This window comes from Anas platyrhynchos, chromosome 2, assembly GCF_047663525.1.
Source record: "Anas platyrhynchos isolate ZD024472 breed Pekin duck chromosome 2, IASCAAS_PekinDuck_T2T, whole genome shotgun sequence".
Lineage (NCBI taxonomy): Eukaryota > Metazoa > Chordata > Aves > Anseriformes > Anatidae > Anas > Anas platyrhynchos.
Window position 1 is genome coordinate 115,574,135 of NC_092588.1, and position 15,901 is coordinate 115,590,035.

The 15,901-nt window shown below is 47.3% G+C and overlaps 1 protein-coding gene across 1 annotated transcript; it reads left to right on the top strand.

Annotated features, from left to right (window-relative positions):
- The first annotated feature begins 1,653 nt into the window (after nucleotides 1-1,653).
- On the top strand, nucleotides 1,654-14,618 carry MTURN (maturin, neural progenitor differentiation regulator homolog). The gene is made up of 3 exons (XM_027451132.3): nucleotides 1,654-1,904; nucleotides 7,022-7,144; nucleotides 12,003-14,618. The coding sequence occupies exons 1-3, from the start codon at nucleotides 1,743-1,745 to the stop codon at nucleotides 12,111-12,113; spliced, it is 396 nt and encodes a 131-aa protein (XP_027306933.1). The 5' UTR covers nucleotides 1,654-1,742; the 3' UTR covers nucleotides 12,114-14,618.
- The last annotated feature ends 1,283 nt before the right edge of the window (nucleotides 14,619-15,901 follow it).

The following is a 15,901-nucleotide window of genomic DNA, read 5'->3' on the forward strand; positions in this document are numbered from 1 at the left end:
CAGAAGGGTGCATAATGAGGGACACAGGAGGACAATCGGGTTCTTAGAGCTGGTCAAGCGAATTAAAGTGAATTACTTGGCAGTTCACCAAAAGCAGACCAAAGAGGGCTCTTCAGGAGGGAAAAAAAAAAATGAGAGAGAGAGAGAGAGAAAGAAAAATACTCTTGAAAGTGGCCAGTCCACAGGCTGCATTTGTCAGATTTAAGACCTGTCGTAGAGGGGGACAGTGGCTCAGTGTTTTGTAGAGACACCAAACCTGTGTATTACCAGAATTCACCTGTAAAATGCAAGTATTTATAGTTCTGATCCAACTGGCATGGCTATAGCAGTCCCATGCTCTTTGTTCCTAATAGTCTCCACACACAGTTGAAGGGTGAGATGCCATTTCCAGCAGGAGGTGGTTACTGGTGAGCAGCATCCTTTTAGGACAACCTCACAGCATTGCCCTGACCTCATGAAGGCCTGGCTCAGGGTGATGGAAAGCCCTGGGGCTGCTGCATCCTAGAGGGAGGTGGAAGCAGCCGTGCATCCCTATAGTGTGGGGGGAAATACTTTCCACAAGACTTTTTCCACCACTCCACAGCCCAGCACCTTCTCAGGCCTCCTCCTAGCATCACCAGCATCACTATTTGTACAGCCTGCTGCTGGGGTACAGGTGGGAAGGGCAGCGAGGGCTGTCACACGTGCATAAATAAATAAGCAAGGCTGCTGGATTTGAGTGGCTACGCTGCCAGACGTGACAAAGGCTGCTGCAGCGTGTGCTGCAAGAAGATCCTTAAAGCCTCATTCGAAACCTGCCCGCTTCCCTACCCCACAGAAGGGAGATAACGCACAATGCATTCTTCAAAGTGGCACTTCAAGGGCTAAAAAGATGTTCATAGCACCCCACAGCATCCTCGTGAGAGTGCCAGTGGTGGGTTTTGCTGCCCTGCTTGGCATCACCGGTTGCTTTTGCAGCGGTTATGTGATTTATTTGTCACCTAGCTGATGTGTGCGGTGTGTGACACTGACCCCGTTGGCTCGGCGTTGGGTGCCCACTACGGAAAGCAGTTAAACACCTCTCTGGGGACGAGCAGCAGCTGCTGGGTGGTATTTTGGTGGCGTTGCCTTCACCGGTGCAGCCACGTCTACCTGGTCACCTCCCCGAGCCCCAAACCCACCCAGTGCTGCGGGGATTCCTTCTTCCTCGCGATGCAAACCCAAGGCCGCTGTGCAACACACAGCTCAGCTCTCGCACCCCGTACGCCTTGCCAGACGTGCAGACTGCCACTTGGGACCGGCGAGAGGTTGGTGAGGGGACCCCAACCTCATCGCCCAGGCTGCGAGGCTTCCCCACGTCACGGGACACGGGACGGGGACGGCCGGCGTGGCGTTGCAGCCACCAGCAACTCGCAGCCAGGAGCTCGCAGAGCAGCTGGGCGCGCAGGGGGGGGACCCCTTGAAAAGGCTTTCTCTTTAAAACACAGAAAGGGGAAGGAAAAAAAAATAAATAATTAAAAATCTGGAAAGACAGAAAGAAAAAAAAGGAAAAGAGCGAGGAAGCGGCTTGCTGGGCGCCCTCCTCCTCCAGGCAGCGCTGCTTTTTGGGGGTACCCCCTTCCCTCCCCGAGGGTCTCGCTGCCTCCGGGGGCCACCCCGGTCCCCTCGGCCGGGGCGGGGGCGCGGCGGGGGCGGGGGCGGGGGCGCGGGGCGGGGGCGCGGCTGTGGTCGGCGGCGCTGCCGCTGCCGGGGGCTCGCCGGCGATGGCTTTCGAGGCGCTGGCGGAGGCTGCGGAGCGGTGGTGCGCCCGCACGCCTTTCCAGCTCATCGCCGCCGAGGAGACGGAGAGGCGCATGGACTTCTACGCCGAGCCCGGGGTCTCTTTCTACGTCCTCTGCCCGGAGGCCGCCTGCGGCGACAATTTCGTGAGTGACCCGCGGGGGACGCGGGGAAGGGGGGCTCGGAGGAGCGAGGTGGCACGGAGGGGGGAGTGGGGAGCCCTCCCCCAAGTCCTGCCGGCTTCGGGACGGGGATGTGCCGGGGGGTGGGGGTGGCCCCCGGAGGGCTGCGGGGCCCGGAGCCTCCCCTGCGCGCAGGGAGAGCCGCAAAATGGAGTCCGCGGCCGGTGCGGGGCGGCCCCGCGGGCAGGGACCAGCCATCGACCCCCCCTCCCCATCCCCGGACCCCTTTCTCTATCCCCGGAGTCCCCTCTCCATCCTCGGCCCCCCCTTTTTCTCCTGCCCCCCATCCCCCGGGGGCGCGATGCTCCCCGCCTGGCCGCCGCTGCTGCTGCCTCCCCCCCCCCGGCCTCCCCCCCCGGGGGCTGGGGGCTTGCAGGGCTGTCACGGCAAATGGAGAATGGGCAGGGATAAAATGGAGTCGGGATGACAGCAGGGCCCCCCCCCCCTCCCCGCAGCTCCACACAGGGGCAAAAGGAAGGGGGGACCCGGCTGTCGCCCCCCCCAGTGACAAGGGGCAGCGGGCAGGTGGCGGTGCCCTCCCCGCCGGGCTCCCGGAGGAGTTGAGCAGCAAGTTTGTGCCGAAGGAAGCAAGGGGGGGGCTCTCCTCCTTGTCCCCGTGGGCAGCAGGAGGGCAGCGGGTCCCAAAGTGGCCCCTCGCCACGGGGGCTGCAGGAGCAGGGCGCTGGTGAAGCGCTGCTGAAGGCTTTTCGTCCTCGGTGATGGTTGGGGCGTCGTGGCTCGCACCCTGCCTGCGGTGACTTCCATCCCTGGGCCCGCTCGAAATGTGCCTCGTAATCCCCTTCGTGGCAGGTGAGAGGATAGAGGTTCGACAGCTGGGCTAACGGGAACAAAGAGCAGCAAAGGGACGACCCCGAGACCTCAAATCCCAGTGAGCGGGGACGTTCGTTTGTGTCGGGCTGAGTTACGAAGGAAGGGATCCGCAGCTGCCTTACACATCTGCCCAGGGATGTGCAAGACCTTCAACCACAGGCCTGGATGTGCCAAGGCGACACCTCAGGGCATGGGGGACAGCCCAGCACCCGCATCCCTGCACCAAACCCCATGCTCATTCCCTTCTGGAGATGCCCCTGCCCAGACAGGGCCATGCCCACTGGACCCTCAGGAAGGGATGCACGTGAAGCCAGCTGCAGGGCATGGCTGAAGTTGTTGTTGGCTGCTAATGGTGTTGGAAATTGCAAAGCAAGCTCGTTATTTTTCTTAGACGTGCCTTGTTTCATCCTATACTGCTCGGTAATCGAGAGAACCCTCTCAAAACAAAACCTAGTCAGCTAAAAAAAAAACAAAACCCAAAGCTCAAGCAGTTTCAGACCCTGCTCCCCTGCTTCCATCACAGGCCAATTTCTGTGGGTTTGCAACCATGTTTTCCCCTTTTTTTGTTTGGCAAATATTTTCATTCCAGGGTTGCTGTGGGAAGGACTCCCCACCCAAAGCCACCAGTAATAAAACTGAGTAGAAGGGCCAAATTCTGCCATTTTGGGCATTATTATTTGAGGCACTTTTCTCTAGTGATTAGACTTTGAAGATAGGCAGGTAGGTGTCGTTCTCAATTCTTTTCCTCTTGATGGTGTCTCTAATGTGATTAAGAACCACTAATGAACTGGTTCACCAGCATCATCTTTTCTGCTCCTGGTGCACTGTGAGGCTTCATTTATGGTCCCAGCTCGGCCGTCTTGCTTTATGCAGTCATTTTCTTTCTCTTTTTTATTTTTTATTTCCTTAGAAGGTAAGTTTACTTTCTCTACATGCAATTACAGGCTAAAGTTTATTTTAAGGAGACTTAATGCAAGCCAAGGGACTGATTCTCCTTTGCACTTGAGCCTTGTTTTGTGGCCCTGGTAACATGGAGGAGAGTGAAGGTAAAAGGAAATGTAACTACAATTCACAGTGGCACACTTTATGGTCTTTTTGCACCCTGTAACTCTTATAAAGGAGCCTCACATTTAATAAGCATCTGGTGCCTGGTACCCTTGTTCTCTTTCTTTATGTCCTATTTCATAATAATGTGACTTAAAAAAACTATGTAGGAGGTGCCAGAGAAGTCCATGATAACTCCCTCGTAAGGAGGAAATGATGAGCATGGTGAGTTTAAAAGGGAGGAGGAGAAAGACCGAGAAAGCTTGCCAAGAAGTAACCTGGGAGATAAAAACTGATTTTTGTATAATACCAGAGATTCCAGATCACAACAGCCATAATATTAATTTCCTGAGAAGGTGTCTTTGGGCCAGGTCTTTTAACATGTAGAAGACCCGTCTAGATGCCTACTGCCATTTTCAGCACCACCTGGACACTAAAACTCAGTATTTTGGATAGCTGAATTATGTACAGGTTAGATCCTGAGGTTCATGGAGGTTCATAATCCCAAAGGATTAATCGGATTTGTATAGCCATAGCCAGCGAGGGTTGAGGTGCTATTCCTTACAGCCCATCATTTGTTTTGTCACCTTGTTATTGTTGGTATTCAAAGTGAGCAATAAAGCAAATAAAAATACTATGCCACCTTGTTGCAAGATTATCTGCAAAATAGTTTCTAACAGAGGTCGTGAATCTGAATACTCACCATTAAAAAAAAATAATAATAAAAAATAAAGCTTTGCTGGCATGTTCCACAGGCTAGAACAAGGTGGTCCAGCATCACCGAATCATCCAAGGACACGAGGGGAAACAAGCCCCTCGAGCTGCAGCCCTGTGGATAGCCTCAGCTCTGCGCTGTGCACGGCTGCTGAACGGAGGAACTCAGCCACAACCCTGGGTCAGCCGAGGTGGATGCTGGTGGCTGGGTGTGCTTTTGTAGTGACACAAAGCAACCGTGAGCAAAACAGGGCAAGCTTGGAAAACGCATACTCTAGTGATGAGGTTAATATGTTTTTTTTTAATTGCACAGCCATGGACAAGTGCTGTGGTCCACCAGAGTGCCAGCAGCCTGCTGCAAAGAGGTTCTCAGGCGCCAGGGTTTTTCCAGGAAAAGCATCTCCGTACGTGCAGTCTCACTGCCTGCTCTGGCTTTCTAAGCAGGAGCTGAATCCCCAAATTGTTTTCCTCGTTTGATTTCGAGCAGCCAAAATTCCTTTTGCAGCTCCTGTGCTGCCTCGGGGCAGCACTGAACGTCCACGGAGATCTGAAGATGCAGCTGAATTTATAGGTGTTATAACACCAGTCATTATTGCGGGTGAGGTGTTTCCTTGGGGGGAGGAGATGTGGTCAAGCCATTCAGGGGCTGATTTTCATTTGTAAGGAAGCCCCCCCCCCTGTGTATAGCTCTGATAGTCGAAGGAGGCCACAATTTACACAAGAATCAGGATGTTAACACTCGTGGTCATTTCATACACATAAACAATTAAAGCAGGATTAGCATGAGTCATGAATTGCCAATCTGGAACATCCAGCCCTTAAGTTTGGCACGAGGATTAGAAGTAATAAAAAGGTTATTGCTAACCCTGCTTATTAAGAGATCATGGGCCAGACCTCCACAATTCTGAGGCTGTTCTTACAACACTGCGATTTTGAAGAGAGTTCGTCTGGTATTTTAAAGAGGGTTCATCTGAGTCCATTTGATGTATCTTCTGCCTTTTTAGGCCATAAAAATCATGAAACCAGATTTATTTATTTTTTTAAAAGAGAAACTGAGATTTGGTTATCTATTTATAGGATTCTGAGGTCCATGGCTTTAAGATGGCATGAAATACCATGAGACTTGTGGTATGTGTCTTTCAGAGCTGGCAAGGCTGTAAAGAACCCGATTGATTGCCAGACTGGTAAGAGATACATGGGTACATGGAAAGAGCAGGAACCTACTCGGTAAGACAGGGCTTTTTCTGAGCAAAACATTTTGCTATGGTTATGCTTGCAAATACAACAAGCAGCAAAGAAAATGCAGGTTCAGTGAGGTGAGTAGTGCATCAGTGACAGTTTTTTGTCTTAAAGACACAACTTAGGTGATATTGAGTAGTGTTTCCTTTAGCCAGATGTAAAACTGCACCCCTGGCAGGTGTTCACCATGGAGCAGGCAGGCAACGTGGAAGCCTTCTGTTGGGGATGGAAACGTCTGTTATTCTTGCTCTTTCCCTGATTGTTAGTTAAGCTGCAGGGTAACCCTCCCCTGTCCCCGCTGAAGCATAACTTGCTGTTTATAGCACAGTAAAAAGCTGCACAGCACTTTGGGGAAAAGAATTGCCGTGCAAAAATAGAGGTATAAGAGTCTCTAACCATTCTTGCAGCATTAGGCTTCCCTGTTTAGCAGGCTGTCTGAGACAGTCCTGTGCACCACGTCTCCAAAAAGAAGGTCTTTAAAAGTGCATGTTAAATTGTGCTGCACGAAGCAGTGTTATCTGAGTGCTTCCTCCATTGCTCACCAGCTCCCTGTTTCAAACAACATCATACCAGCAGAAGAAGCATCATTTTGGGAGAGGCTTCCCAGAGCCAGGCTGGGGAAATGGCCTCTCTCAAGCAAGAGCAAGATGAGAGGAAATATCCCAAATGGGTTTACTTGTGGCTGCCAAGGTCTAGGAGGAGCAAACCTCAAAACAGAGAGAGGAAGGGAGGGAAGTGTGAAGTGTCCGGATGTTGTGGGTGCACAAATGTCTCTCCTTGGCTTTGTGTCCGGTCCATGGTTTTATTTTGCATCTTGTTTTCTTCTGCATCATCGACAAAGTTAGACACCAAATTCCACCTCCAGGGTCACATAGTGCTTGCACCAACACCTGGAGGACAAAGAGCTGCTTTAGCTCTTCCTGAGGGCTTTATGGCAGCAGATGATGAAGAAGGAAAGAAAACCCAGTGTGACTTCCAGGTCTAAGCAGGGCTAGTATCAAACAAAAACACCTCTACTTGTAAAACGTGCGTGTGATTTCCCTCCCTGCCTTCTGTTTCGTGGTGTCAGTAACATCAAAGTTCCTCCTCAGAAGCTTGGCCTCTGAAACAGCCCACAGTGCGAGTCCGAACCAAGGGGGGCGCAGTGCACTTTGGCAGATGTTTACAGCCTGTCACCTTATAAAACCATGTGGAGAGGTCAGCGTGGGTTCCTGTTAACACCTTCTCTTTCTTGTGTTGCTGTTGGCTTCCAGCACGTGTGGAGCGAAAGTGAGGACTGCTTACCTTTCCTGCAGCTCGCGCAGGACTACATCTCCTCCTGTGGGAAAAAGACACTCCATGAAATACTGGAAAAAGTCTTCAAGTCCTTCAGACCCGTAAGTGCTTCTTATTTACTTCTAAATTTCAGTTGTCTGTGACTGTCGGTACAGTAGTAGTGGATGGGGCAAAGCAGTTCTGCTCCTTACTTCTCCAGTCAGTGCCCATGTGCAGGGGTGTTAGCACATCAGTCTCTATCAGGCATTTGCAGATTGCTTCTCAGAAGCCATCTGCCTTCTTATTTCCAGCAATGAATGTGAGAGAATGAGATGCCTGCCTGGGGTGGGAAGCCAACTGGTGCTGCAGCCAGTGGCATGCAGTCTTTGCCTCCCAGGAACAGGGCACAAGTCAGGACTTTGCACCAGAGTGATTTCCCGGTGCTGTAAGTTGGGGATTTTGCAAGGACCCCAGTGGTGGTTGAGCTTTTGCTCTTAGGATGGCTGCCACCTGATGCTTGCTAACGCCATTTTAGTCAAAGCTTGGGAAGAGGCCGGAGCCAGAGCTGGGTTTGGTGGGGAGGGGGACTTATATTCTTGTCTTTCACTGGTGTGTAGCTGCTCAGCTTTCTCTGTCCTTGTTTGACACTAAGATTTGGGTGGAAGCCTGTTTTTTGTCAGGGTGAGGTGACTGTTGGGCTGGCCATTGTGCTCCATCTGGTTTGCCAAACCCTCCTCTTACACAGCCTCTCCTTTGGAAAGGACGACTCAAATGCGATAATTACAGTAAATGCAGCAGTCAAATACAATAACTGAAGCTTGACTGCTGGTAACTCACTGATTTTGACATGACCTGGGCTGAACGGACAGGCTGGTGCAGAGGAGAGAGGAGCTTCATTGCTAGGCCCATGCTTCATCCCTGCATCTCCCTTGGTGTCTGTGGCAAAGCTGACCAAAAAATTAAGTGAACATGCAGACAGCTTCCCCTCCTCTGTTTTTCTGGCTGACTAATCACGAAGACTGAAAATTTATCCCAAGTATTTGGAGCGAAAGGGAGTGGTGATATGAAAACACTGGGCCTCCCCACGTTGCACCCTTGCGTTGCCGTGGAAAGCCACAGCTGGTCGACATGAAAGAGCATAATTTTAAAAAATCCTCTGAGAGACTGGAAATAAATAGAACAGATGCACACTTTTCTTAGAAAAATCTGGAAATCTGATCCTTCAGAACAGCTGCTTGTAATTGTGAAAACATACAAAAATATAAATATGTTTCCCAGAACAATATTCGGCTCATGGATCTTCATAGCTGTTTTCTCCCCCTCCGAAAAGCTGTGTCTTTGAGGAGAGACTTCCATTGGTCTAAGCAAAGAGGACTTCAAAAAGACTTAATTAAATTGGTACAGATCACTTACTTCATTTTAAACCGCATTTATTTCAGTGTAGCTTATGTTGCTGAGAAATTGGCTTCAGTCAAACCAAGTTAAGCTACTTCAGGATAAAAGGGTTCAAAGCCAGGGGAGCCATTATGCTAATTCAGTCTGGGCGCTTCGTTAACATGTCAGATTTCACCCGATGACTCCTGTAACCAAGCACACAGGCTGTGGTTGAGCTGGAACATATCTTTACCAAAGACATCCAGTCTGGATGTGAAGGCCTCAGATGACTTCAAGGGTACAATACTACTGGGTACAAATCATTAGTTACACTCTTCTGAAAAAAAAAATCTTTTATTTATAATTTTATTTATAATTTTTCTAGTTTTGCTTTTAGTCTGTTGAATTTCGTTGTGTTTTTGTCTGCTCAAGAATAGCATCCTCAGTTATCAGAGCCCTCCTGCAGACTGTGAAGTCCTTCTTCATTTTCTCTTCGAGGTACCACAAAGATAGTGTAGGAGATTCTCCTTTGACTTAGTACCGAGGGGTTTGCATTGGTTGTAACAAAGCTGGTTTTATAATTCAGTGTATGGTTGTGTGTTGACAAGTCTAATGAGAAATGTATTGACATTTTCCCTGTATTGTAATTATTAAAAACAGCACACACATGGTAAAATAGAATTTAAGAAGTGAGGAATAGTACAGTAGATATATGGAAACTGTTATTTTACACCATTTTTCAGTTTTATTTTTTTACACCATTTTTTTCAGTTTTTTTCAGGTTTATTTTTCAGTGTGGTTGTATGTCAGCTTTTGGTAAGAGGCATTGCCACACTGGTTTCACGAGTGTGTGACTTTAAAAGTACTAGGTTATTTGTATCAGGGCACTTTGAAAGAGTTAAGAAAGACATAAAAATAAAAAAATGCCTGAGGGAAATGGCACTAACCTGAAGAGTTTGCGGAGAACCAGAAAGTGAGTCATAAAACGTAGCAGGATTCCTGCACTGAGCTTACCGCTGGTCTAAAAGCCTGCGTCCAAAGTGGGGAGTCTGCAGCATAAAAGCCTTTTACCCCAAGTTTGTTGGATTCGTATATGTCTCATTGGCCTCCCTGTACTTCCAAAAAATACCTAGCAGATGGGTAGTTTGGCCAGCAGGAATAAGGAGATGTAGTTCACGCTGTACAGCTGCTGGTTGTCCTTCTTCCCTCCTCACCACCCTCCTGTTGTCCTTCTCCTCATGTCCCCACCTGCCAGTTTTGTTCTCTTTGCCTATTTGGCTAATGGATCAGCTCTCTCTTTTCCACACCTTTTTTTTTTTTTATTTTTTCTTTCAATTAAAGTCCTTCCCAGTCTGCCATAGAGATGATACTTTAGTGAACGAAGTAGATATGGACTAGAAGTAGACATGAGAGTTGGTCTGGGGTCAGCTCACACCTTCATCATCGTATTTTGTCCCCAACTTTTATCTTTCCTCCTCCTGTGTTGACCCAAGTGTTTGTAGAGCTCTCTTCACCTGATCCTTCTACCTTGGGGTCAAGATCTTTGCCACTGAAGTCCAGAGACCAGTAAGTGTTTAAGGGTGGTGAGGGACAGCAGAGGTGCCAGGTGTCTTGGAAAATCCTACCTCGAAAGCATCCATGAGAGAGCAAAACTGTGCCTCCCTTGGAGGAGCATCCCATCCTGTCCCCATCCTTCCTACCCTCAGTAAAACTTAACTGAGGTGGGTGGTGGCTTTGATCCTGATGTTCACCATGCCAGGGAGAGGAGAGCTGGGTGTCCTGAGGGTGAAAGTAAGGGGGATGTGTGATAAACAGAGACCTGTAGGCTTGAGAGCCTTTTTGGTTCTTGAGATGTATGTTGTGGATTTTATTATTTTTTTGTGCTAGTTTTGCACATAAAAGGCTTCCAGCATCCCGTAAAATGAAAATGGGGCTCTCAATCCTGTGGCTCATTTCCCTGCAAATCAGGGAGGAATTATTAGTGGAGCTGGGCAAAAAAAAATGTGATCAAAGCTCTTTCTGCCAGTTGATGTAAACGGAGCAGTACGACACACGAATCTAATTTGAATACACCAAATCAGTTGAGCAACGATAATACTGAGGGGAAAAAAGAGAGAAGTCTAGAGGCCTTGCTTTTACATTTTAAAAACTGTTTTAATTTTAGCTTAAAAATGAAAGAAAGCCCCCACATCCTGAAAATGAACCGTGTCATTTCGCGTTCACATTCTGCAGTTCAACATAGGATTTGAAAAATACGTATGCATGGGAGTATTTTTTTCTGTTTGTTCTGCTCAGAAGACAAGAACACTTCAGCTGGGGTCTCTCTGTAAGTATTTTTAAAATGCGAAGGAGGGATGTAGTCAGCAAATTCTCCTTCCATTTTGCTGCTGAGAAACCCTGCAACTAAAAAAATGTTTTTCTCACAGTGACGGTGAAGAATACATGGACCTGGAAGCTAATTCTCTGTAATCGTCCACCAAATCATTTTGAAGGTTAATCGTGGACTAAATTAGTGTAGATCCCTAGAAATCTGCCTCGTCACAACTGTCTGATTTTTATACTACCACCGAGCAAGCATCACTCGTGATTTTTCTGGTTTTGTCTCCTTTGAGAGATAGCAGCTGTGTCGCACTCCAAACAGGGTGTTGCACACACGTGTCTGTGCTGCTCCTCCAGCCCTGGCAAGCTAAATCCATAGTATTCCCAGTAATGACTGGCATGTGGTTTTGCTTTGCGGATATTAACAGCTGGTAGTACAGGATTCTAATATGAGATTTCCAGAGCAGATCCGTTATTTTGGTTATCATTTGGTTTATCTGTCTTCTTGACTTCTGTTGGCTTGGCAGCCTTTTGGAGGAGATGGGAAAAGTTCAAGCACTGTTATTTGCTCCTTCTCCTGTGGCAAGCAAATGCCATGGCAGTGATCTGAGCCGTCAGATGGAGGCATCCAAACATCCTCCAAGGAAAATGAACTGGCAGTTCTTCAGAAGCCCAAATCTAATTTGCAGAAATTTAAAGGGATTTGGGCAACTTTCAGTTGAGCACACAGTGTTTGTTATGGAGATTGCTTCACCCAGCAAGCAAGCAAGTCTTCATCTGGTGTGGTGGAGTGAAGAGTTCAGGAAAAAGCAGTTAACATAGTGGGATCTTTGGGGCTTTAGGGACACCGCCTACTCCCCACTAGCCAGTTCTGCATGAGGATGCTTTAATTTTTGGCCTGTGGATGGTTACAGAACACAATCTTACATCAAATTAACTACTGCTACACTATAATCATGGTTTGTTCTGAAGTGAAACCACTGCCAGGTCTAAACACTCAAAAAATTGTGATATGACCTCAGGGACAAAGGCAGAGCTTTTTGAAAGCGCTTTGCTTTGGTTTTATTTATCTTCTGGTCTCTGAGCACTTAATTTGGTGTGAGGATGCATTTTCAAACCTTTCTCTATCACATGAGGGAGAGAAAGGGAGTCGAGATTGTTATGTAATGCTGTTATTCTAGGATTTGAGGTTTCCAAGAAGTGACATCTAGGTATTGTGGGAAGATTTAAAGCGAAACTGCACGAGTGGGTAACTCACTGTTACATGGTCTTTTCTCTTCTTTGTAGCTTCTTGGGCTTCCAGATGTTGACGATGATGCATTTGAAGAATATAACGCAGATGTGGAAGAAGAGGAACCAGAAGCCGATCACCAACAAATGGGTGTCAGTCAGCAGTAATTTTCAGAGAAGCTGAAAAATGGGGAATCTTTTGGTACCAGGTGGGATCAGGTGGTCCCACACTAGCCTGTTCGATTTAGCACATTACATGGGGATATCTGGCTCCCAGGATAAAAGTTTTCCTTTTTTTTTTTTTTTTTTTTTTTTTTTAAAGAAATAATAATAATCTGTGATGAGCTTTGCTAAGAAGCAACCTGAATTTTGCTCCTGCTTCAGTGGGGTTTCTATGGAGTTGTCTTGGTAGCATTCTGCCATTGCCAGTCTAGAAGTAGTTTCGTTGCTGACTGTCTCCTTGATTTGTGTTCGAGAGTAACATTCACTGACACGAATGTAGGGTACTTTGAATGTAGGAACCATGGGGCTGGGGTACTGAGTACTCACACGTAACCTCTCGGGGGAAGTCTGTGCAGAGAGTAGTTGCAAGCCGCACTTTTAGTTTGACAGCTTTGGTTTTTGACTCTACTACCAGACAGAATGCCAAATTTTGAGAGGTTTCTCCTGGAAAAAGCACACATTTGTTTAATAGTGGTCAGTACTGCAGAAGTGCTCGTGAAGGCTCAACAAAAATGATGGGAAGTGGGAAATCCAAGAGAGTATTTGTGTCAGACGTGTTAATGTCATTTTACTGACACCTGAGTTTACAAGAGATTGGATTAATAACTGGGAGTAATTAGAGCTGTGGTATCAACAGTACACATCATAATGAACCTGGGTAGTCTCACACCATATAACCCAAAGCCAAATACTGTTTTTGTACAAATTCAGTCAATTAAATCAGCCATTGCATATCCCACTTCTGCATGAAAACCAACTCTAAGCTTCATTGTTTTTAAAACACCGGTAAATTATTACGTCAATCTTGCAGCATTGCCAATTGAAGTGCAACTTAACTTGGAAGCCATAAGGGTATAAACCAGCATCTGGCTCTTAACGTTATGCTGGACTTTTTCCTCACGCTGGGCCTTTGAGCTGATCTGGGCATTTCCACCTCTGCGGAGGGGAGCTAAAATACTACCCAAGCAGGAAGGCCCCTCGTATTTTGTACCTACTTTGCATGGGTTTAAGTGGCTCCAATGAGTGCCAGACTGTGAAGATGCAGGGTCTCTTATTTACATGCCTTTTGTACTGAAAATATAAGAAGCAAAGCGATTCTGTTGTAAGACAGATATTTTCCGTAACAGATCAAAATGTTTCTAAATTAATTCCTTCTTTTTTTTTTTCCATTTTTTAATGGCAAAATGAAGGCCACACGGTTCAAGAGCCGTTTTATACAGAATTAGCTTTATAAAAAACAAAAAGTGAGTGAAGAGCAATTGCTTGGACAACTCCCAGGAACAACTCATGCCATTTTGAAAGCCCTGTTGGTAGCAACATTTCCTTGTCCACAGACTTTTTAAGGACATTTCTTTTTTTTTTTTTCAAAGTTACTTAAGAGAGTAAGTTTTCTTGGGGGTTTACATTTCTGATGATGGGTTGAGAGATGCATAGCTCTTGATTTTTCCAATCTGGGGCAAAGACCTTCCATAGCCAGGATGGTGTGCGGTACCTGATTACACACAGAAGTGTCTGCAATGCTTTAAAAGTCCAAGTTTAAAAATATTATATAAAAAAAAAAAAAAAAAAGTGGAAGAGAAACAGAGCTTAATGAAACTTTGTACATTCTTTCGGCATGCAGGCATAAACATGATAGTTGCAACACGTTTTCTATGGACTAGTGACGTGAGAACTGTGGCAGTTCATTGTATAGCACTGTACAGCAGCAATAGGCTTTTCGCTTACGGAAATAAAGTGCAAGAACAGTGGTTTCCATCCCTGCTTTAAATCCCTACGTTTCTGTTCCTCTCCATCTCAAAAAGATGCCATAACCTTAAGAACCTTGCTTCGGGAGAAGCTTTCTCTTTGTAGCATCCAGTCCTCCAGCTGTGGCTCGTGCAAATGGAAGCAAATGGGGCCGGCTTTCCCCTGCTGCAATGCCAAGCAAGAAATAATTTACAGTAGCACAAGCTATCAATTGAATTGTTAATGAGCGGTTGAGCATTAATATGGTTGTATGCAAACATAAAGCTGTAAATTATGTAGATACATTATTTCCTGCATCCACTAACTCACTTTTTTTGTTGGAATGCCATATGCCGTTGGAGTGACCTCTGCACCAGAATGCAAGCGTGTGGGGTAGCTGGGGACCCTCCTGCAGCTCCCAGCCCTGCAAAATCCCCACTGCAGCCAGCAAGATTTCATTGAAGCAAAACTCCAGAGGGTGCACGAGGCTTGGTCCTGCAGAGAGCTGCACGCTCGTGTCCCCTGTCACGCTGCTGGGAGCCGAATGCGTGGGACCCCCACCGCCGAACTGAAGCACTACCAGGCAGCACTAACAATAAACTGGAATTTTATACGTAGAAAACGTAATTGACGTGTGTATTAAATGTGAATGAGCATTAATATAGAATGTATTTTATCAAAAAATATTGATTGCTTACTTTGACCAAATACATTTCTGTATTATCATGTTACTTGTTCCATACTTAACCAAACGACACAGGAGATGCGGAGCTGGCTTCATTGTATCACAAAGTGTTTATATATTTTATTTGTATTTTATTTTTTCCTCACTGCCCCCTGTATTTTGAGGTTAGTAGCCTTTCGATAATTAACCAAGGGCAGCATGACTCCTGGCTGGGCTGCCAGACCGAGGTACTGGATTTGTGAACACATGCGTGAATGCTCGTGCATCTGGGGGCTTGGTGAGAAAATGTGGGCAGCTCTGCCACTGCCTTGCTCTGAGCTTCGGGCACATCTCAGCAGCTGGGCCTCCGTGAAATCCAGGAGGAGCAGAGGAGCTTCTTTGAAAGTCCCACCAGCAGGGCAGCCTTTTGTAAAAGGAGCTGTTAGTATTATTTGCCCACCAGTGAATACATCACTTTTAGATCTGTGGGTGAGAAGAGGTACACTGAGCACAGCCAGCAGAGTGCTTGCTTCCTGGGGACTCAAAAAAACGAGGGATGCCAGGGGGAAGAGCAGACCTCTGAGATGTGACAGCTGGCCTGGGTAGCAGGGGAAAGCATGGAAAAGTGCCCTTTCAGGGAGGTGCTGGGATTTCTGAGAGCACCCCGACCACTCTGCCAAGTATCCACTTATTGAACCTCTGCAGTGTGTGAGAAAGCTGCTCTGGACGTTTCAAGTAGTGTTTTTACATTAGCATCCTGCCTGAGGAATGCATTGGGATGGTGATGGAGGAAGGGGTGGAGAAAAGGCAAAATGAAAAGCCTCCTCCTCTCTTCCCTAGTGTTATTATTTATGATACCGTGTGGGTAGGTGGGAGCAACAGGCAGGGAGCAGAAAGCTGCTTCATAAAATGCACAGTAAAAAAAAAAAACTCAGAAGGACTTGCTCATGATGCAGGCAGCCAAATTAAGAGAAAATGTTGGCAAAATGTCTCCTGACAGAGATGCAAGGAATAAGGCACCCCTGAGCATGATGGCCTGAACCCGACTAGGCTTCTCCAGCCCCAGCTCCTGCTGTGGGCTGTTTTCCTCTGCACAGTGCCTGCCTTTGGAAGATACGTGCCTCTGGAAATGCCACTCGGGATGGGAACAGGCAAAGATAGTTCTCCTACATCGGCAACCTGACCACGCCAGCTGCTGCGTTTCGGTGCTGTGCCACCCATAAGGTGTGCTGAGCGAGACTTGGTTGCGTGGTTGGTATCTGATGTGGAAGGAGACCTGTTCGCTCACCTACAGCCACCCCTTCAGTGTGCCGAGTGATCATTTACAGGCTGTATGTTTGGCTTT

Coding starts and splice junctions, on each gene's coding strand:
- MTURN (XM_027451132.3), top strand. CDS start 1,743: ATGGCTTTCGAGGCGCTGGCGGAGGCTGCGGAGCGGTGGTGCGCCCGC. Junction 1,905..7,021: donor CCGCCTGCGGCGACAATTTC/GTGAGTGACCCG, acceptor GTTGGCTTCCAG/CACGTGTGGAGCGAAAGTGA. Junction 7,145..12,002: donor TCTTCAAGTCCTTCAGACCC/GTAAGTGCTTCT, acceptor TCTTCTTTGTAG/CTTCTTGGGCTTCCAGATGT.